This window comes from Lynx rufus, unplaced genomic scaffold (genome assembly GCF_022079265.1).
Source record: "Lynx rufus isolate CCGP_SWC_20201006 ecotype Redwood Valley unplaced genomic scaffold, mLynRuf1.p SCAF_9, whole genome shotgun sequence".
Lineage (NCBI taxonomy): Eukaryota > Metazoa > Chordata > Mammalia > Carnivora > Felidae > Lynx > Lynx rufus.
The window spans coordinates 108,626,254-108,648,452 of record NW_025814897.1 but is presented as its reverse complement, the minus strand read 5'-3'; the positions used below and the strand labels follow the sequence as shown (position 1 = coordinate 108,648,452).

Sequence of the window (22,199 nt, the reverse complement as noted above, 5' to 3'; positions counted from 1 at the left end):
CCCGCCCCCGCAAGCGACAGGAGGAGGAGGAGGAGGAGGAGGAGGAGGAGGAGGAGGAGGAGGCAGCGCGTCTTTATTTGGCAGGTTTGGAGGCTGGAGGGGAAGGGCCGCCCGGGCGGGAGACCAGGAGATGGGCGGGTTGGGGCAACTGGGCGAGCCTGTGCCCGGCAGCGGCCCGGCCTAGCCGCGCTCGCAGATGACCTCGACGACACTGGGTTCCATGGGCACTGGGTCCGGGCAGCGCAGGGCGGCTGAGGCCACCACTTCATCCAACAGTAGGTGCACAAGCTCCTCGTCGGCCACGAAGCGCCACAGGTAGAGCTGCAGGAAGTGACAGTCCACCTGCACCTGCTGCAAGCCGAAGCGCCCAAAGGTGCGCAGCCGCACACACTCCAGCAGCGTCTTCAGGCTGATCTTGATGATGCCGGTCAGCACCGATACCTGCAGGCAAGGAGAGGTGGTTGCTCTGGGACAGCAGGTGTTGGGTAGGGGCACTGGGTCCCGGAGGGCACCCACGTTCTGGGCAGGGGCCAGAGAGACAGTAAGAAGCCAGTAGCTGTGATGGGGTGTAAAAGTCCCAGGACCCATCTGAGAGGGAGGGATGGATACAAGGTTAGCACCACCATCCGGAGGGGGAACAGACAGGGAAAACGCAACGGTCAGAAGCAGAGATGGGAGAAGCGCCTGGTCGGTTGAGTGTCCATCTCTTGGTTTCAGCTCGGGTCATGATCTCATGGTTCGTGAGTTCGAGCCCCGCATAGGGCTCGGTGCTGACAGTGCAGAGTTTCCTTGGGATTCTCTCTCTCTCCCCCTCTCTGCCCCCTCCCCCATTCACTCTCACTCTCAAAAAAAAAAAAAAAAAAAAGGCAAGCAGAGATGGGAGTCAGCACTGACACCAGGAGCGGGAAGGCTTGCTGAATTAGAGGCAGAAGAACACCAGGTCCCCGAGTGTGGACAGGAATCCCTGATGAGGACCCAGAACTCCTGTGGCAACAAGGACAAGGATAAAAGAGGCGTTCCAGATCAGCATCGAGACCCAGGCTGGGGGCACCAAGGTCAGGGCAGAGGGCCATGGGATATGGCAATGGCGGGGCCGTAGATGACCATTCACTCCTAGAAACAGCCCAGAGACAGAGCCTGGTGGCCAGGGGCAGGGGAGCAGAGGAGTCCTAGACTCCTTGAGTCAGATGCTTGAGCCAGCCTCCCCGAGGGCCCCTAGAAGGTGGGCTCACAGGGGACTTCAGACCTTGTTGAACTCCACAGGGCTGAACACGTCGATGCGTTCAGAGAAGAGCTTCTGGATGTTGCTCAAGAGATTGGTGTCCATTGGGGCACTGGATGGGGGGAGACAAGCAGTCAGAGCCCACCCTGCACCCACATCCTCCTTTGTCCATTCCCCTGGGGTTACCCTGACCCGCCAGACCTGGGCGTGTAGCTGGGGGCGTAGCGGCCCTGCTGTCGAGAGCTGCTGTACACGGAGAAGGTCCTTTTGCTGGAGTCACTGCTCTGGGCCTTGCGGACACCCTCTTCGTACAGAAGACCCACCTGGTGGCGGAAGGAGGCACTCACTGTAAGGAGGCCAGAGCAAGGGGACCCTCTAGCCCACCAGGTGCCCAGGGTGAGGGCCAAGGACACTCTAAATTACAAACTCTGGGGAGGCTGGGTGGCTCAGCGGATTAAGCTTCTGACTTGGGGTTCAGGTCGTGATCCCACAGTTTGTGGGTTCAGTCCCCACATCAGACTCTCTGCTGTTGACACGGAGCCCCCTTCTGGTCCTCCCTCTGTCTGCCCCTCCCCCACTCACGCTCCGTCTCTCTCAAAAATAAATAAGCATTAAACAAAATAAGAATAAAAATAAATTACAAACTCATCTGTTAGAAGCACTGCAGGGTAGTGGGGACCTGGCATCTGGTTGGTACCCGGTCGCTCTTCATAGAACCGGTGGAGCGGGGCAAGGGTAGGACATCAGACTTGGGGCTGAGGCTCAATCTTCAGTGCTAACCCTGTCCTGATGCCCTGGGTGACTCTAGAGCTCAGCCCCCTCCTAGGTGACGTGCGGGCAATGATGCCACAACCCAGGGCTGAGGGGGAACGAGGCCACAGACGCAGGCACTGCTCGGCCCTGCCGTCTTGATCCTCTGAGGGCGGCTATCTTCCAATCCCCCGAGCCTGCATCAGGACCCCTCCTGGCCAGCCCAGGGCCAGCACCTGCACGTCGATAGCCGTCGTGTCCTCCACCACCCGCTTCATGACAGCACGCACGTTCCGGGGCTCCAGGGTACTCAGCCAGTCCCGCGTCTCTACACTCTTACGCAGCATCTGTGATATGACGAGGCCCTGCACCTTCACATAGTGGGTCAGTAACCGCCGCGCCGTCTCCCTGGCCTCTGCGCACAGTGTGCTCACGGGGGTCACTGGAGACTGGTCCTGAGCCGGGGACGCAGAGGACAGAGGGGCAGTGAGTGAGGGACAGGGTGGGCCACCGCCAAGCAGGAGCGGGGCACGGGCTGGGCACGGGCAGCTGGCCCGGGTCTGACCGCGAGGGCACCGCCCAGCCTCCTGGACTCCTGGTACCACCGTCCCCTTCCCTGCTATGAGTGAGCGGTTCACCTGCACGAGAAACTGTTCGTCGGTGAGGGTGAGGATGTAGGAGATGGTGGCTGTCTCATAGTCCAAGCAGAGGCGGGAGAGCAGCAGGAGCAGAGCAGGTGGCGTGGCACCCCCCTTCTCCCCAGGGCTGTCACAGAAGCTCTGAGCCGTCTGGCACATGGAGCGGATGAAGCCCACGATGAGGCCCTCGCGAACACCCTGGCTGCAGAACTCGCCCTGTGAGGAGGAGGGCCGCAGATACACAGCAGGTCCCCTCTTCCAGGCGGGGGCCAACAGCGACCCTCTACTGGGACCCTACGTGCCCTAGCCCCTCTCCAAGGGACAGCTTGGTCCTGCATTCCGGTCCCCAAGAGCAGCTCCCCCCGGGGGGAGGGGGGGCGCGGGAGTGCAAAGGGGACAAAGCCAGCACTGGGGACCCTGCTTGCAGATGCCCTCGGAGCCTTCCCCCCCCCCCACCTCTGGGTAGTGCCAGCCTTCCTCCTGACTCCCTCAAAGCACACCCAGAGGGCCTGGGGCAAGGACTGTGTGCCCCGACAGCTGCCAATCTACGGGATGAATGAAACAATGCCCAGAATGGGGGGTGGGGCAGGGAGATAAAAGCCCGAAGGTAGGCCATACCCGGAAGTAGGGCTTGTTGGAGAAAGACACCTCCTTGGCGGTGAAGAGGTGCACAGCTGCCAGCGAGGCCTTGATGTGGCTCAGGATGGAGCTGGCCACGTTGGCCAGCAACTCGGCCAGGCCCGGGCCTTCCTTTCCAGCCAGGCGAGGGGCAGCCAAAGCCTGCCGCACGTCGGTCAGGCAACCCAGGAAGGCCGACCGCAGGCCCTGCAGGTGGTGGCCCAGGCGCTCGCGGGCCACTCGCTCCACGATCTCCGTGGCCGCCTCGGCCAGCCCAGCAGCGGCCAGCAGGGCCCCAGGAGCCCGCAGGCGCCGATGGAAGCGGTCCAGCGCCCGCACCAGCAGGGAGTTGTCACCGCCACCCTGCTCCTGCGCCAGCCGCCGCTCCACGAGCGCAAAGTAGCGGCCACCCAGCTCCCGGGCGAAGGCTGCCAGCTTCTCGGCACCCGCCGGGCCCTGGGCCGCAAAGAGCTCCTGGTAGGCCGAGGCCACCTGGCAGAGGCCACCCACAAAGCCACTTCCTCCGCGATCCGTGAACTCTAAGACGTCGGGAGCCGGAGGGGAAGGCCCCAGCTCTGCCTCCAGGCTCCGCAGCTCGGCCTCCAGCCGCCCGCGGGCGTGCGCCAGGAACTCCTCACACAGCTCTTCCGCTGGCTCGCCCAGGGCCAGCAGCAGCTCCACGCACTCTGCCTGCTCGGGGGCGCCGGAGCCGCCCTCCCTGCAAAGTGGGAGGCGGCGGTCAAGGGCAGGCTGATCGAATTCGGGCGGGAGGGCGGAGGGGGACGAGTTCGGACCGCAACTGGCAGGCCCAGGGCCCCGGCTGGGGGGTGGGAGAGGGTCCCGGGGCCACACCTGAAGCGCTGCCGCAGCTGCTGAGCCAGGCGAGCCGTGATGACCTGGCAGTCATCCTGGATGGCGCGGAACGAGGGCAGGTGCTGGTACTGCTGCAGGACGGCCCGCGCGCGGCCCTGGTAGCGCACCGCCTGCCCGTAGGCGCCCAGCTCCACGCACTTGGTGAGGCGCGAGGGCAGCTCGAAGAGGAACTGCAGCTTCCGCAGCAGCGCGTGGACCCCTGGGGGCCGGGGACAGGTGGTGTCAGCCCCAGAGCCTCGGGGTAGGCCGCTCCAGCACCCGCTCGGGGGCAGGGCCCACCTGCTAGCTTGGTGATGCGCTCGTGGCGGTCCTGGAGGGTGGCGCTGATGCGCGCACTGAAGTCGGTGATCACCGCCATGTTGGTGGCCAGCCGGTCCATCTCGTCCTCCATCTTCCGGAAGTCGTTCTTCATCTTCCGGATGGTGTCTGGCGGGGCAAGGGCGCGGGGGAGGGGAAAGGAGGAGACTTGTCAGCTTGCGACAGGGTCCGACTGCTCCCCCCACCACACACACACATGCACACATGCACACACATGCACGCGCGCACGCGCACAACCCTCCTTCCCAAATGCCCCTGAGCCAGCTCCTTAAGGGTCACATTGATGATTCAGTGCAAAAAGCAATGGTGTTTGGTCACAGTAAATGGGAGGGAAGGCTGCATCTTCTGAGCACAAGTGCCCTGGTGCGGAGACAGCCCGTGGAGCCACAGTCCCTGCGCTCAGAAGATGCCAAAAGGGGGCACAGAGCACCTGGCAGGAGCCTGTCTGCTCCTTCCCAGGGGCATCCTCCGCGCCCAGCGCACTATGTGGCACAGAGGAGACAATATCTGTTCGCCCTTATCTTCCCAAACCACTTCACTCCACTTTCTGGAACACGTCCTCTCTTCTCTGAAGGGTCCTTTAGCTCTTTTGTCTCAGGGGAAACCTGCCTAAGAGTTTTTCTTTTCACAACCGGTGCCTCAGGGCCTGGCCCCTTGACATTTCTAGATAGTTTCTACTCTTCTTCCCTTTTAAAGACCCCAGCTTCGTCGAAGACTGTGCCGTCAAACGGCATCCCTCTTGCTGCTGTCCCTCCCCTCCTCTTTGCCTCACCTCTCAGTGCCTGGTCACTGTCACCTCCTTGTGGACATGACCATCCACGTGAATGAGGCTTCAGACATTCCCGACTCTCCGTTCACAATCTCCTCAGTCCCACCCACCCTTGCCTCTGCCTCATCTGTGCCACCTCTCCTGGTCCTCGGCAAGCAAGACCTGTCAATCTCAGCTTCAAGCCTCGCACCTTCTGTAATTCTGATCATTCACCCTGTCTACCCACTCTAACAATCCTTTGCCTTTTCAGGAACTCTGGACCCCTGCCCCTAGCTCAGGGGCACTTCTCATCACACTTCTCATCACACTTCTCACGGCTGCAATTCCCTACTCCTTCCCCAGGAACTCTGACCCACCACCAGTGTCATCACATGTTTACAAGCCCCCTTGCCTCCCTTGTCCACTCCCTCCATTACTTGCTAGTGAAACTCTACCGCAGGTTAAGCCCAACTAGCCACCTATCCCATGCATCGGAACAGCTAAAACCGCGCCACAAGATCATGCCGACTGCCTCCCTTTATTTTTTTTAATATTTATTTGAGAGAGAGAGAGAGGGAGGAAGGGGTGGAGAGAGAGGGAGACACAGAATCACAATGCAATTAAATTGGAAATGAATAACAAAACTAGAAAGCAAAGAGACCCCATCATTTGGAGAAAAAAAGAAAACTTCATTCTTAATCGGCTAGTGGGTCAAAAGGGAAATCAAACTAAACTGCAGCATATAACAACGAGAACACTAGAAATCAGAACCTATAGGCTATAGCTCTCTAGAGCAATGTTCAGAGGAAATCAGTTTTAAATCCCTATATTAATAAATTAGAATAAACATTCAACTCAAGAAGTTAGAAGAAAAAGTACTACAAAAGAAAGCAGAAAGAAATTAGTAAAGCTAAAAGCAGAAATTAATACACTTTTTAAATGGGGTGCCTGGGTGGCTCAGTTGGTTACGCATCCAACTTCGGCTCAGGTCATGATCTCGCGGTTCATGAGATCGAGCCCTGCATCAGGTTACTCGCTGACAGTAAGTTTATCGCAATATAAATAAAAAAGATCAGGATCACTGAAAATAAAAGGATAAAAAATAAAATTTATAAAATGTTAGCTAACCTAATTTTTTTAAAGGGGAAAAAAACAAAATAAGAAATGAGGGGTGAAATAATCATAAATACACAAATTATAATAATCACAAGACACAAGTTTGCTCGATTCCACATAAAAGAATTGAAAACCTGAATGAATAATTTGCTACAAAAACAGAAGTTACCTAAGTGGATTCCAGAAGAACAGAAAACACAAACGGAGGGAAGGGAGACTGTTGTCAATCAAAGATTCTCCCTCCCCTCCACACAAAGGCACCAGGCCCAGGGGATGTCGTGGGGCGGCTACCAGAGCTCAGAAGGGCAGTTCGTTCCAATGCTCTGTGTAAGCAATGCTCAAACAGAAAACATTAGAAAAGCTTTCACGTTAATTTGTGGAACAAACCTAACACTGACACGAGAATGTTAATAAAAAGTTCAAAGATGAAAATGGTACATTCATGTCTCTTATGAATAGAGATGCATAAATTAATAAATGGAGATGTGTAGGTAAATTAGCAAACATAATCCAGCAGTGGATTAAAAGAATAATTGATAAAATATGTCCAAATGTTTTTTATTTCATAAATGTAAAGACAGCTCAACATTAGAAGCCCCTCCCCTGCCCATTCTCTCTCTCTCTCTCTCTCTCAAATATAAATAAACATTAAAGAACATTTTTTAAAAAAGAACTTTCAATAACAATTCACCCATATAAAAGGTGAAAGAGGGCCAATTCAACATCTATTCTTGAATTTGAAAAAAAGTCTCCCAATCAAATATGAACAGGGGCACCTGGGTGGCTCAGTTGGTTAGGCGACCGACTTCGGCTCAGGTCGACTTCGGCTCAGGTCATGATCTTGCAGTCTATGAGTTCGAGCCCCGCGTCGGGCTCTGTGCTGCCAGCTCAGAGCCTGGAGCCTACCTACTTCAGTCTCTGTGTCTCCCCCTTTCTCTACCCCTCCCCTGCTCACGCTCTGTGTCTCTCTGTCTCTCAATAATAAATAAACGTTAAAAAATGAAAATTAAAAAATATGAACAGCTGAGTATTTCTCTAACCTCCAAAACCCAGCATCAAGTTAATGAAGCAATGCTAGAAGCATTCCTCTTAAAATCAGAAAGATAACAAGGATAACCATGATCACCACTACTATCTAACGTTGTTCTGAAGATACTGGCCAATTCGATTGGACTCAAGAAATATATTATAGAGATACACAAATTGGAAAGGAGGTGAAATTATCAATATTTGCAGACGATAGACTTGTATAAATAGAAAACCCTAAAGAATCACCGAAAACATTACAACAAACAATAAGAGAATTTAGTAAGGTGATTAAGTATGGAGTTAATACAAAGAAACAAAATATAGTTGGATTCAGACCACACGCTCTCACACACACGTGCGCGCGCGCACACACACACACACACACACACACACACACCAGACGGATCAAAGTTTAAATGTGATTTAAAATGTAATCATGGGGCACCTGGGTGGCTCAGTTGGTTAAGCATCTGACTCTTGATTTTGGCTCAGATCATGACCTCCCAATTCGTGGAGTTCGAGCCCCATGTCAGGCTCTGTGCTGACAGCTCAGAGCCTGGAGCCTCCTTCAGATTCTGTGTCTCCCTCTCGCTCTGCCCCTCCCCTGCTCACACTCTGTCTCTCTCTCTCTCAAAAATAAATAAACATTGAAAATTCTTAAATAAATAAATAAATCATTGGGGTGCCTGGGTGGCTTATTCAGTTGAGCGTCCGACTCTTGATTTTGGCTCAGGTCAGGATCTCACAGTTCTCGGGATCGAGCCCAGTGGCGTCAGGCTCAGAGCTCACAGCGCGGATTTTCTCTCCCCCTGTCCCTTTCCCACCTGCACGCTCTCTCTCTCTCTCTCAAAATTAGTAGATAAACATGAAAAAAAATAAAATAAATCATTATGAAAAAGAACAAGTCTATAGAAAAATAGGAAAAGGACATGAACAGGCAGTCCACAGACAAGGATACCAAACAGCTCTTAAACAGGCAAAAGACTTTCAACCTCACAAGAGACATTGAAACTACACAGAGATACCACTTTTCACCTATCGGATGGCCAAAGATGAAAACTTTTGGCAGCAACGTTGGCCAGGGTGTATAGAAAGAGCTCTTCTCTTAGTTGCTGGTGGTTGCACAAACTGACCAATATGTACGGAAAGGAACCTGGCAACGTCTAACTGCGGTCATCTGTGAGCCTTCGCACACCCACCGCTGGTTTGTGTGTGACTCCTGGGCCAGGGGAATATTCTCAGAGCAGGACTGGAGTAGCAACCCAACTTTGGGAGAGAATGCAGGGCCAGTGGTCATGGGGGTCCTTGGAAGGTCATGAGGCATTTCATCCCCCCCTCCCACCCAGTTCTTGTTCTTGCTTGTTAACAGTTTAACCTGTGACACAACCTCCTCCCAGGTCTGTCAAATCATACCATCAAAAGAGCAGATTCTTTTTTGCATTAGGTGTTTAGGCCCATGATACTTAGGTGCTACCTCAAAAAGGAAACTTGAATCTGACTTCCAAAGGGGGGAAAAATCCCCAAACTAAGTTATCAGAGTAAGAGAGGGGCACCTGGGTGACTCAGTCGGTTGCGCGTCCGGCTTCAGCTCAGATCACGATCTCACAGTTCGCAGGTTCGAGTCCCGCATTGGGCTCCTGCTGTCATCGCAGAGCCTGCTTCAGATCCTCTGCCTCCCCCTCTCCCCTCCCCTCCCCCACTTACGCTCTCTCTCCCTCTCTCAAAAATGAATAAACATAAAAAAAAAAAAAAACCAGAGTAAAAGAAAACCTACCGCTAGTGTCATTGTTGCTGATTTCACAGGCCCAGAGCCACAAAATTAGAAATTGAAGTTCTACCATGTCAAAAAAAACAAAACAAAAACAAAAACAACTTCATACCACCAAGTAATAAATACTACACTGTGTATCTTTGAACCATTTCAAGCTTGTTAACTGAACCAGCTTGGGCTAGGGCAAATGGTTAGCTGTTTGGACACCAATATACCAGCCTGGGGGAGGAGTGGAGGGTAACTGGCTACTGGTAGGAGACTGGAGGGGGCCTTGCTAGCCTGCAGCTTACTGACCTGGGTGCTGACTGCATAGACCTGTTCTGTTTGTGAAATTCATGGAGCTGTCCACTTATGACCTGTGCGCTTTTCTGTATGTCTGTGAATCTTCAGTCAAGTTTACCATCAAAGACTGCTTTGTCTTTGCCTGGAGAAAGGAATGGGAAGAGGCTTTTCATTGCACAACCTTTGAGAGATCTTTTCAATTTTGAAACAGATAAACGCATTATTACATAAACTCAAGGTTGAGGCCAGATGCTGGCAAAGTTTAGCCCGCAGGCCAAACCTGACTTGATCCCTGGTTGGGTTTTTTTTTTTTATTTGGTTGGTTGGTTTTTAACTGGGATATAATCAACATACCATAAATTCAGTGGGTTTTAGTATTTTTGGTATATTCACAAGATTGTGCAACCGATATCACGATCTATTTCCAGAACATTCATCACCCCAAAAAGACCCTCAGCAGTCACTTCCTGTTCTCCCCATGCCTCAGTCCCTGCCAACCACAAATCTGTCTTCTGCTTGTATGAATTTGCCCATTGTGTACATTTAACATAAATGGAATCATACAATATGTGACCTTTTGAGCTTGGCTTCTTTTAGTTAGCATGATCTCAAGGTTCTCTGCATTTTAGCATGTATCCTTATGTGGGGAGTAAGCTTAGGAATTCCCTGAGCTTGCACTCATGGGTTAACAAGGCATACAGGAATAGGAAGCCCCAGGATAAAAGCATCCAAGATTAGGTAGGCAAGATTAGGTATTCAGGGCAGGACCCCCCCCGCCCCCCCCCCCCCCCGCAATTTAGTACAATAGCAGAAAGCTGCTTTCACTGGAAGGAAGGGCCAAAATAGGTAAACAGGTAAACAGGGCTATAGACCACAGCAGGACAGTGGGGCCAATTAGCAAAAGAAAGCAGGTGCCTTGTTGACCCTGAGGTAGCCAGCTGTCTTGTCCCTGAGTCAAGTTAAGATAAACAGAGGTGGCGCCTCATGCCTGCCTTAAACAACCATCCCCCCCTGGCCAGGATTTTGTTTTGTATTGACCCAAACCCCTAACACTGCACATCTATCTTCAAAACCCCCTTTCCCTCACACCCATGAGTTAATGTTCACAGTTTCATGGTCTCTTTGTGCACATCCTTCAGGCTGGTAAGCTTTCCTGATCCTAATAAAAACAGAGCAAGGACCCTTACTCGGGGCTTGTCTCCTCCCGGACATTAGCCTCTCTCTCACTTGAATCCTGTGTCTGCTCTCTTGCTGGACAAGACAGAACTCCAGACCCAGAGTCTATGACATCGGTATGTTATATTTTTTTATGGCTGAGTAATCTTACACTGTGTGGGTCCACGTTTGTTGTTCTATCCACCAGTTGGTAGCCATTTGGCTTCTTTTGACTATCGTGAATAATGTTGCTATGAACATTCATGTACATGCTTTTGTGCAAACATTTTCTCTTCAGTATATTCCTGTGAGTGGAACTGCTGGAACACAGGCGAACTCTGTGCTTAGCTCTTTGAGGAATGGCCAGACGATTTTCAGGAGCACCATTCTGTATTCCTGCCAGCAACGTGTGAGAGTTCCAAGTCCTCCACATCTCCAACACTTGTTATATCCCATTTGCTGGAAATCCCAGTGAGGGTGCAGTGGTATCTCACTGTGGTTTGGATTTGCGTTTCCCCAATAACTAATGATGCTGAGCATCTTTACATGTGCTCATTGGTCATTCGTGTATCTTCTTTGGAGAAATGTCGATTTGAATCCTTTGTCCGTTTTTAAATAGGGTTGTCGTTTTAGTGCTGAGTTGCAAAAGTTCTTTATATATTCTGGACATTAGACCCTTTTTAGATATATGCCTTACAAATACTTTCTCCCATTCTGTGAATTGTCCTTTAACTTTCCCGGCAGTATCCTTTAAAACACAAAACTTTAATTCTGATGAAGTCCAATTTACCTATTTTTTTTTTCCTTTGGTTACTTGTGCTTTTGGTGTCTGTAAGGGGAAAAGACACTCTGGTGCCTCTCCTCCACTCTCCATACTCCAACGCAACTTCGTATCTGACACCACGTGTGTGGGGTTTCCACACATCAAGCAATTCTGCAACACCAGCTGGGTGTCCCACGATTTAACTTCATTGTGACACTATTTGCCTGGAGTTAGTGTCAGATCTCACAAGTTCAGGGCTCGGTCACCCAAGACTACCCTACCCCCACCTCAAACGTCAGTCCAAAGTTGAGGTTGTCACTGGTACTTTTGACCAACTGGCTGTAAATTGGAGGGTTCCCACCCATGATCCCTCTGCAGGTTCAATTAATTTGCTACAGCAGCTCACAGAATTCAGGAAAACAGTTTACTTACTAGCTTACCGGTTTATTACAAAAGGATACAACTCAGAAACAGCCAGATGGCAGAGAGGCATAGGACAGCATATGTGGGAGGGGCACAGAGCTGCCATGACCTCTCTGGGCATGCCACTCTCCCAACTTCCGCATGTTCACCAACCTGGAAGCTCTCAAACTCTCCTTTTGGAGTTTAGTGGAGGCGTCACCGATGAGGCATGACTGATCAAAGCGTTAGCTATTGGTCACTGAACTCAATCACCAGCCCCTCTCCACTTCCACATCCGGGAGGTCTAGGGGGCGGAGCTGAAAGTTCCAAACCTCTAATTAGTCACATGGTTGGTTCCCCTAGCAACCTGCCCCTATCCTCTGGTTATCAAGGGGCTTTCCAAAAATCATCTCATTAACATAAACTTAGGTGTGGTTGAAAGGGGTCCGTTATATGAATAACAAAAGACATCTATGTTGCCTTTATTGATCTGGGGTTATTTCAGGAACTGGAAACAAAACTAAATATTATTACAAAAGATGCCTTGCAAATATGGTGCATTCCACTGATTGATTTGCATGTTGAACCAACTTTGCGTTCCTGGAATAAATCCCACTTGGTCATTGTATGTAATCCTTTTTCTGTGTTGCTGGGTTTAGTTTGCTAGTATTTTGTTGAGGGCTTGGCATCCATATTCATAACGGATATTGGTCTGTAGTTTTCTTATGTTGTCTTTCCCTGGTTTTGGCGTTCGACTAATACTAGCCTCATAGAATTAGTTAGCCTCCTCAAATTGTTGGAAGAGTTTGTGCACTATTTAAATGTTTGGTAGAATTCAGTAGTGCAGCCATTCAGTCCCAGGCTTTTCTTTGTGGGAAGTTTTTTTTTCAATATTGATGTCTTTCATTGTTATACATCTTCCAAGATATTTTATGACTTCTTGAGAAAGTTTTGGAAGTTTGTATTTCTCCAGGGATTTGTACATTTCACCTCATTTTCTAAGATGTGAGCATACAACTCCTCACAGTGTGCTCTTATAATCCTTTGTATTTTTGCAAAATTGGTAGTAACATCTTCTTTCTCATTCCATTTTAGTAATTTGAACGTTCTCTCATTTTTTTCTTGGCCAGTCTAGCTAAAGTTTTGTCAATCTTGCTGAACTCTTCAAAGAACCAATTTTTGGCTTCATTTATTTTCTCTACTGATTTTCTACATTATTTATTTTGTTCTAATCTTTATTATTCCCTCCTTTTGACACACTTTGGGTTCTGTTTGTACTCCCCCCACCCCCAGTTTCTTAAGTAGTATGTTATTTATTTGAGATCTTTTCTTTCTTTCTTTCTTTACTTGCATCTGTATGTATATAATCTCTACACCCAACTCTGAGATTAAGAGTCCCATGCTCGATGAGCACTGGGTGTTGTATGGAAACCAATTTGGCAATAAACTTCAAAAAAAAAAAAAAAAAAAAAAAAAAAAGAAAAAAAAAAAAAAAAAAAAGAGTCCCATGCTCATCCAACTAAGCCACAGCCAGGTGCCCCTCCCTCTTTCTCTCTCTTTTTAAATTTTTTCATGTTTATTTATTTTTGAAGGAGAGAGACACAGAGCGTGAGCAGGGGAGGGGTAGAGAGAGGGGAAGACACAGAATCTGAAGCAGGCTCCAGGCTCTGAGCTGTCAGCACAGAGCCCGACACAGCCCTCGAGCTCACAAACCAGATCATGACCTGAGCCAAAGGTGGATGCTTAACCAACTGAGCCACCCAGGTGCCCCATCTCTCTCTCTTTTTTTTTTTTAAATTTTTTTTTCAACGTTTTTTATTTATTTTTGGGACAGAGCGAGACAGAGCATGAACGGGGGAGGGGCAGAGAGAGAGGGAGACACAGAATCGGAAACAGGCTCCAGGCTCTGGGCCATCAGCCCAGAGCCCGACGTGGGGCTCGAACCCATGGACCGTGAGATCGTGACCTGGCTGAAGTCGGACGCTTAACCGACTGCGCCACCCAGGCGCCCTCTCTCTCTTTTTAAATGCAGGCATTTATAGCTATAAATTTCCCTCTGAGCGCTGCTTTTATTACATCTCATAAGGTCTGGAATGCTGTGTTTTCATGTTCACTCATCTCAAAGTATTTTCTAATTTCCTTGCAATTTCTTCTGTAACCCATTGGTCATTTTATTTTTTTTTTTTTTTTTTTTTTTTTTTTTTTTTTTTTTTTTATTTATTTATTTATTTATTTATTTTTTTTTTTATGAAGTTTATTGACAAATTGGTTTCCATACAACACCCAGTGCTCATCCCAAAAGGTGCCCTCCTCAATACCCATCACCCACCCGCCCCTCCCTCCCACCCCCCATCAACCCTCAGTTTGTTCTCAGTTTTTAACAGTCTCTTATGCTTTGGCTCTCTCCCACTCTAACGTCTTTTTTTTTTTTTCTCCCTTCCCCTCCCCCATGGGTTCCTGTTGAGTTTCTCAGGATCCACATAAGAGTGAAACCATATGGTATCTGTCTTTCTCTGTATGGCTTATTTCACTTAGCATCACACTCTCCAGTTCCATCCACGTTGCTACAAAAGGCCATATTTCATTTTTTCTCATTGCCACGTAGTATTCCATTGTGTATATAAACCACAATTTCTTTATCCATTCATCAGTTGATGGACATTTAGGCTCTTTCCATAATTTGGCTATTGTTGAGAGTGCTGCTATGAACATTGGGGTACAAGTGCCCCTATGCATCAGTACTCCTGTATCCCTTGGGTAGATTCCTAGCAGTGCTATTGCTGGGTCATAGGGTAGGTCTATTTTTAATTTTCTGAGGAACCTCCACACTGTTTTCCAGAGCGGCTGCACCAATTTGCATTCCCACCAACAGTGCAAGAGGGTTCCCGTTTCTCCACATCCTCTCCAGCATCTATAGTCTCCTGATTTGTTCATTTTGGCCACTCTGACTGGCGTGAGGTGATACCTGAGTGTGGTTTTGATTTGTATTTCCCTGATAAGGAGCGACGCTGAACATCTTTTCATGTGCCTGTTGGCCATCTGGATGTCTTCTTTAGAGAAGTGTCTATTCATGTTTTCTGCCCATTTCTTCACTGGGTTATTTGTTTTTCGGGTGTGGAGTTTGGTGAGCTCTTTATAGATTTTAGATACTAGCCCTTTGTCCGATATGTCATTTGCAAATATCTTTTCCCATTCCGTTGGTTGTCTTTTAGTTTTGTTGGTTGTTTCCTTTGCTGTGCAGAAGCTTTTTATCTTCATAAGGTCCCAGTAATTCACTTTTGCTTTTAATTCCCTTGCCTTTGGGGATGTGTCGAGTAAGAGATTGCTACGGCTGAGGTCAGAGAGGTCTTTTCCTGCTTTCTCCTCTAAGGTTCTGATGGTTTCCTGTCTCACATTTAGGTCCTTTATCCATTTTGAGTTTATTTTTGTAAATGGTGTGAGAAAGTGGTCTAGTTTCAACCTTCTGCATGTTGCTGTCCAGTTCTCCCAGCACCATTTGTTAAAGAGGCTGTCTTTTTTCCATTGGATGTTCTTTCCTGCTTTGTCAAAGATGAGTTGGCCATATGTTTGTGGGTCTAGTTCTGGGGTTTCTATTCTATTCCATTGGTCTGTGTGTCTGTTTTTGTGCCACCCATTGGTCATTTTAGAGGATGCTATTTAATTTTCACATATTTGTGAACTTCTCAGACTCCTTTGTTACTGATTTCTAATTTAATTCCACTATGATCAGAGAACATACTTCATGTGATTTCAATCCTTTTAAATTTATTGAGGCTTTGTTTATGACCTGACATATGGTCTATCCTAGAGAATGCTCCATTTATCTTGAGAATAAGGTGTCTTCTATTGTTGCTTGGTGGAGTCTGTTAGGTCTATTTGGTTCAAGTGATCTTTTAAGTCTTCTGTTTACTTGTTTTTCTATATAATTGTTCTATTCATTTTTCAAAGTGGGATATTGGTGCTTCTATTATTGTTGAATTTCTTTTTCTCCCTCTAATTCTGTCTATTTTTGCTTTGTGTATTTTGGGACTCTGTTGCTAAGTGTACAAATGTGTACATTTGTTAAATCTTCCTCATGGACTGACCCTGTCATCATTATAAAATGCCCTTCTTTGTCTCTAGTAACAATATTTGCCTTAAATGCTATTTTGTCAGACATTGGTACCACAATTCCAATTCTCTTCTGGTTATTATTTGCATAGAATATCTTTATCAGCCCTTTTTCTTTCAAGCTATTTATGTATTTGAATTGAAAGAGTGTCTCTTGGGGCGCCTGGGTGGCTCAGTCGGTTAAGCGTCCGACTTCAGCTCAGGTCACGGTCTCGCGGTCCGTGAGTTCGAGCCCCGCATCGGGCTCTGGGCTGATAGCTCAGAGCCTGGAGCCTGCTTCCGATTCTGTGTCTCCCTCTCTCTCTGCCCCTCCTCCGTTCATGATCTGTCTCTCTCTGTCTCAAAAATAAATAAACTTAAAAAAAAGAAAAAAAAAAAGAAAGAGTGTCTCTTGGAGGCACTCTTGAATCATGTGAGGTTTTCAAATCTATTCTGCTTATCTCTGCTTTAATTGGAGAGTTTAATCCTTTTACATTTATTGTAACTACTCATAATGTGTGACTTACATGTGTCTTTTTGTTACTCATTTCCTGTCTTATGTTCTTTTTTGTTCCCCAGTTCCTCCATTCCTACCTTCTTTTGCATTAAATAGATATTTTCTAGTGTACCATTTTAGTTCCCTTTTGGGGTGTGTTTGTGTGTGTGTGTGTGTGTGTGTTTGTGTTGGGGTATACCTTAAAACACTCAACCAGGCGGCTTACAACTCTGCCTCAGCTTTCACTTACTACATGTGCAGAGCCCGAAGACGAGCCAGAGGTGAGAGCTTAGGGCATCCTGAGGTCTTTCTTAAAAGCATGTGTACTGGGCATCTGGCTAACTCAGTCAGTTAGGCATCTGACTCTTGGTTTCAGGTCAGGTTGTGATCTTGCAGTTCATGAGTTCGAGTCCCATGTCAGGCTCTCCACTGATAGTGCAGAGCCTGCTTGGGACTCTCTCTCCCCCTCTCTCTCAGAATAAATAAATAAACTTAAAAAAAAAAAAAAAAGCATGTCATATATATGTGACCTTCAAGATTCCCAATATGGATGTCTTATTTCTCAGGTTTTCTTTTAAACTTTTTCTTTTTAAGCTTTTTTAAGTCTATTTTTCACCCCAAATATTATCCATCACTTCAGGCAGACACAATACCTGTCTGTAATTGTTTTTGACAAACACCCCCTGGTGAAAGGCTTTTAGTACTGGGTGACCTCAGGGTCAGGACAAATAAAGACAAATCTAGGGAGTAGAATCTTTCAGAAAAGCACCAGACAGGTTACATAATGACAATTCTCTCAGCATGAGGCTTTGAAACAGGTCCAGTCCTGTTCTGGTCCCTCCAGAACTAGAAATAGAGGCTATTTTCCAAGGCTACTGCTGAGCTGGAGAGGAAATGGTGGGCCAAGTTAAAACATCACTACTACAAAGAATTCACTACTTTGACCAAGATTCAGCTGTTTTTCTTGAATAAAGGCTCGTAAGATTGCTACAAACATTTGGTTAATTTCTAGAAGTCTGAAAAAGTTGACTCTGACCGTTTTGGCCAGTGTTTTGGTTCCTTTTATGGAAGGGAGATTTCCAAATACACTTGCTCCACTGTTTTCGCTGATATTCTGGATGTCACAGCTGTTGGTGGAAAGGAGTTTCACCGGAATACAACCATGTATACGCTTACCCAGCGTCTATAGCTGCTTTCAGGCTACAATAGCAGAGGTGAGTACAGAAACCAGGTGGCCCACAAAGCCTAAAATATTTACTCCACCCAGAAAATGCCTGCCCCCCCTCACGTACATCCTATGCAGTCGGGTCCTGTTCCCATCATCCCGTCACTCTTACTCTGGTCATAGAGTTCTCAGGGCCTCTGCACAGGTCGCTTCCTCAGCCTGAGCCACTCTGCCTCCAAATCCTCCCACGGTCAGCTCTTCAACATTCACCTTCATTGTCCCCTCCTCACAAAACCCTTTCTCTGCCACCCCATTCGAAACCACTCCCAACCGCCCACTCTCTCTATGCTATCCTGTTTCATTTTCTCCAGAGCTCCTGACAGGTAAAACGATCCTATCTTCTGTCTCTTTCTCTAGAATGTATGTTCTGTGACGGCTGAGAAATTGTCTTGTTTGCAGCTATATCCTTGGGCCTAGAATAGTGCCCGGCGCACAGGCAATCCAATACTTGGCAAGTAAGTGAACGAACGAATGAATCAGCCGAATGGATGTACATTCGTGCTGATACCACGTTCCCTCTGTGACCGCTCCTCTCTCTGCTACAGGCTCACCCTCTTCTGTACGGCCATCAAACAGGCACTCCTCAGAGGCCTGTTCTGGGCTCTCTCCTCTTCTCAGGCTCTATCCTGTCCTTGGGCAGTCCCACCCACACTTCCCTTCAAAACCTCCTCCTCTTCACAGCAGACTCCCAGGCTTATCCCTCCAGCCTGGCTCTCCCCTCGGAGCTCCAGACCCACACATGTATCTGCCGTCTCGTCAGCTCCTAGCACCTCAAAACCTAACTCCCTTAGCCTCCGAGTTCTGAGATCCCACCCCTCGATAAAGGCTCCCCACCTCCAGTGTGAGTCAGAAGGCCACCCCTTAGAGGTACTCAGAGGACAGAAGAGATGGACTGGACTAGATCTGTCAAGGCTCCTTCTAACCTGAGACACTGTTGTCATCTGACATGGATCTCCAGAGTTATGATGAAGACCAAAATCCTTCTCATGATCTACAAGAGCCTTCATGACACAAGGGCCACAGGGTCCTCCAGGTGTGTTTCATGTCTGGCTCCCTTTCAGAAAGTAAAAACCACAAACAAAAACACCAACCTAGCTCACTTTGTCCCTGTTCCCACACCTGATCTTCTTGTAGTTTCTTGAGCACCAGATCCACCATCCAGGGGTCACGCTGAAACCTAGGGGTCATTCTTTATGGCCAAAGCTCTTCAACACCGTGTCCCGTCAAGCTGCTGCAAATACTTCTCAGCTGGCCCAGCACGGTCCTTCTCCACCACTCCCATCCTGGGGTAAACTCCCCAAATCTCTGGCTTGGACTAGTGAAAAGACCTCTCTCCAGCCACCTCTCCATCCCATTCCTCCCAGTGCAGCTGGAGGGATCTTCTCAAAACACAAATCTGCCACATGACTCCTGTATCTAATCACCTTTGTGTGGCTTAGCGCTTGGGAGGGATAAAGGCAAAATTCCTTAATACGCTCTAGGAGGTTACACTCTACCGTGTCTGACCACCTGACTGGCTCCGCCCACACTCTGCTTCCCCTTCTACAGTAGTTGGCCTGCTCTCGTCCCCTCTCCCTTCCCTGAGGGCTTGGCTCCTGCGGTTCTCCCTGGCTCTTGCACCACGGATAAGCACTCCCCACACTAACGTTTAGCCCATGCTGATCAATTCTATTTCCTGGAATGCTTTCTTCATTTGGCTTCGAAGACACCCGTGCTCCTGACTGTCCTCAAACCTCCCCAAATGCTTGCTTCCTTTGTGAGATCTCCCTTCTCTTCATGACTTTCCGAACGTCAGGCTGCTGCAGGGCTCAGGCCTTAGACCTCTTCTCTTCCCTCTGTATACTTCCTCCCTAGGAGATCTCATCTTATTCCAGGGGACCTCGAGGTCCAGACTTCTCTGAACTCCAGACCCTTCACCTAATCAATTAAAAAAAAAAAAAAAATCTTGAATCATTCTACTTTTCCACTGCTGACATGCTTCCCGGTCCCTGCCACCAGCATCTTGCCTGCACCACTCCAGTAGCCTCCTAATTCATGTCTCTGCCACCCCTGCCTCCCTAGAGTTCACTCACTGGACAGTGAGCGTCCTTTTAAAACCACAGTCACGTCACCCCATTCTTGTCATTTCATCTCACTCAGAGTAAAGTGCAGGATCCCCATAACCACTTATAAGTCCCTAAAATCTGGTTCCCACTAACTATCTACCCCAGTCACCTACCACTCTTCTCCCTTGCCTCCCCCCTAAACTCCCTGCTGCACTCTGAATATACCCAACATGCCCCTCTCTTCAGAGCCTTTGCCCCCGCTGTTTCCTCCCCCACAGTAGCTGGTTCTTTCTCATCAAAGCCCTGCTCAAATGTCACCACCTCAAAGAGGCCTTCTCATACTTACCCTAGCTAAAGGCAGACCCCAAGATATACTACTCTTCTCTCCCTACTCGATGTCCTTCTTCTAGTACTTACTACACCTTTATTTGTACATTCACTTATTGTCTGTCTCCCCAACTAGAATGTGGGCTCCAGGAAGGAGCTTGATCTAGCTGGTTCATTGCTGTATCTCCAATATGCAGAACAGCTCTTGGCAAAAAAAAAAAAAAAAAAAGCCAGCCAGGAAGGAAGGAAGGCAGGAAGGAAGGGGCATTCAATGAAAACTTCTTGAATGGATACAAAACTTTACAGTATTTATAGATTTAAAATCCCTGATTCCAACGCTCAGTTTATAACTCTCTCCCCTTGGTAGGAAAAAGATAAAACAGCAAACCATCCTCATTTAAGCAAGAGCTAAATGTCAAAACTATACAAATTCTAAGAAATGGAAAATGTAATGTTTGCAAAGTTCCTGTGAGAAATTTCTTAGCACAGGAATTATGATTTCTTGCTGGTTGACATTGGTGTTAGCAAACACCGAGGTGCCTATTCATTGAACCTGCTTCCAATCAGATAAAAGAACAATAACTATGTGTTACTACACCTGGCATTGTGACACTTAGTACAGTAAGCGATGTCACAGTGAACCTCACAGAGGTTCATGCAACATCCTCATGGACCACAGGTAGACTCCTCAGGATCTGCCTCTAGGACTAAGTACACATGGGTCCAAAATGATCACAAAACTCTGAGTAGTGCATCTCACCAACATAAGACAGAAGTTAGTGTGGATGATAGCTAAACATTGTATGGCACTGTCCTGGACAGAGAATAAAGGGGGCAGGAGGGAGAAAGGAAAGGAAAGGGAAGGGAAGGGAAGGGGAGGGGAGGGGGGAGGGGGAGGGGGAGGGGGAGGAAAGGAAAGCTTTACATGAACTTTGTGTCCCTTAATGTCATAAATATTCTCTTTGCTTCATTTAAAGGGGGGGGGGGTGGAGAGAGGAAGAGAGGAAGGGAGGAAGGGAGGGAGGGAGGGAGAGACAGAGACAGAGACAAGCCCCCCCTCAAGAAGGACCTGGACAAGAGAAGAAAGCTACCACTAATGACAGAAACTAGTCCTTACTGAGACATCCTTAGTGTCACGGATTCTGAGTGTTAAGATAAGTCCATTTCAGTTTAAAAATGTCTTTGAGTTTTCTCCCCTTTGACCCTCAGAACGATCCTCTGAGAGCAGCTATTAAGCCTATAGTCGTTTGACCACAAAGGTTCTGAGCGGGAGGTGAGCGTAGATTAAGGTCGGGGAAGGACTAGAATCTGGTCTTCTCCCCCGGAATCCCCTGCCGGTTTCCCCAACACAGGAGGAACAGGTCAGCGGGACTGCGAAGGGTAAGGTCCCGGTGCGAATCACCTGTGGCTGAGATGAACTTGTTGTAGTTCTCATAGACCAGGGTCTGCATGTCGCTGTCTAGAGCCCGGATCTGCCGCACCATGTCTGTTTCACTGTCCATCAGCTGGGCCAGGGGGCACTCTCTACGCAGCTGGAGTAAATGGGGTTGTTAGTGTTCAGGTCAGGGGGTACTCAGGTCCCTCAGGCTTTCAGAGCACGAAAACCCGCATCCCACCCCTGTCCGGAATCCTAGACATAGAGCCTATAAGTGGCACGGGTCGGGAGTTACTAGGTTCGGTCCTGTTTGGGATTTGTCAGCGTTTCAAACGCTCAGACCCGGCCAAGGCCCAGTCCTTATGCCTGTCAGCGCCTGGGCCACGCCCCCTACCCGGGGCCCATCAGAACGTCAGCCCAGGACACCTCCGACTCCGCATCACTTGAGGCCAGTCCAGATCTGCCCATGCCCCCCTAGACTCCAGCTCTGCCCCTTTTTCCTGCCCGACCGTCGTCGTCTTTTTATGAACCCCTGCTTCCCTCACCCCGCAACAAAGTCGAAGGCACGGTCTGGGGGTGCGATGTATCGTGAGCCTGGTTCCCCCCACCACACAAACACACACCTTGTCCAGATACACTTCCGGGTCGAAGTGCGCCCCGTTGAGATCCGTCGGGTCCAGGGGGTCCGACCCCGAGGGGCGCCCCGCCGCCTCCCCCTCCGAGAGGCCATAGTAAAGCTTTAGCATCCCGTGCGCCTTCCGCCGACGCTCCGGAGCCTCTGCCTCGGGCCCCTCCGGAGAGTCCCCGGGTCCAGACCCCGGGCCAGGCCCAGCGGCTGCCGCCGCCATCGCTCCAACTGCAGCCCACGGGCGTGAGGCTGGGAAGAGGACCGGGAGGAGGCACTTCCGGGAGCCATAAAGTTCTTGTTGAAACGAGGCAGTCCTGCAGGTGAAACGT

The 22,199-nt window shown here is 48.9% G+C and overlaps 1 protein-coding gene across 1 annotated transcript; it reads right to left on the bottom strand.

The window, feature by feature from the left end:
• Positions 1-53: 53 nt before the first annotated feature.
• On the bottom strand, positions 54-22,181 carry VPS51 (VPS51 subunit of GARP complex). Its single transcript, XM_047070479.1, has 10 exons — positions 21,866-22,181; positions 21,270-21,399; positions 4,381-4,527; positions 4,081-4,300; positions 3,229-3,946; positions 2,611-2,826; positions 2,209-2,427; positions 1,424-1,545; positions 1,247-1,334; positions 54-441 (listed from the first exon to the last, which is right to left on the bottom strand). Exons 1-10 carry the CDS (start codon positions 22,088-22,090, stop codon positions 181-183), a joined length of 2,346 nt encoding a protein of 781 aa, XP_046926435.1. The 5' UTR covers positions 22,091-22,181; the 3' UTR covers positions 54-180.
• Positions 22,182-22,199: the final 18 nt, after the last annotated feature.

Coding starts and splice junctions, on each gene's coding strand:
- VPS51 (XM_047070479.1), bottom strand. CDS start 22,090: ATGGCGGCGGCAGCCGCTGGGCCTGGCCCGGGGTCTGGACCCGGGGAC. Junction 3,947..4,080: donor CAGCTGCGGCAGCGCTTCAG/GTGTGGCCCCGG, acceptor CCCACTTTGCAG/GGAGGGCGGCTCCGGCGCCC. Junction 1,546..2,208: donor CGACGGCTATCGACGTGCAG/GTGCTGGCCCTG, acceptor TTCCGCCACCAG/GTGGGTCTTCTGTACGAAGA.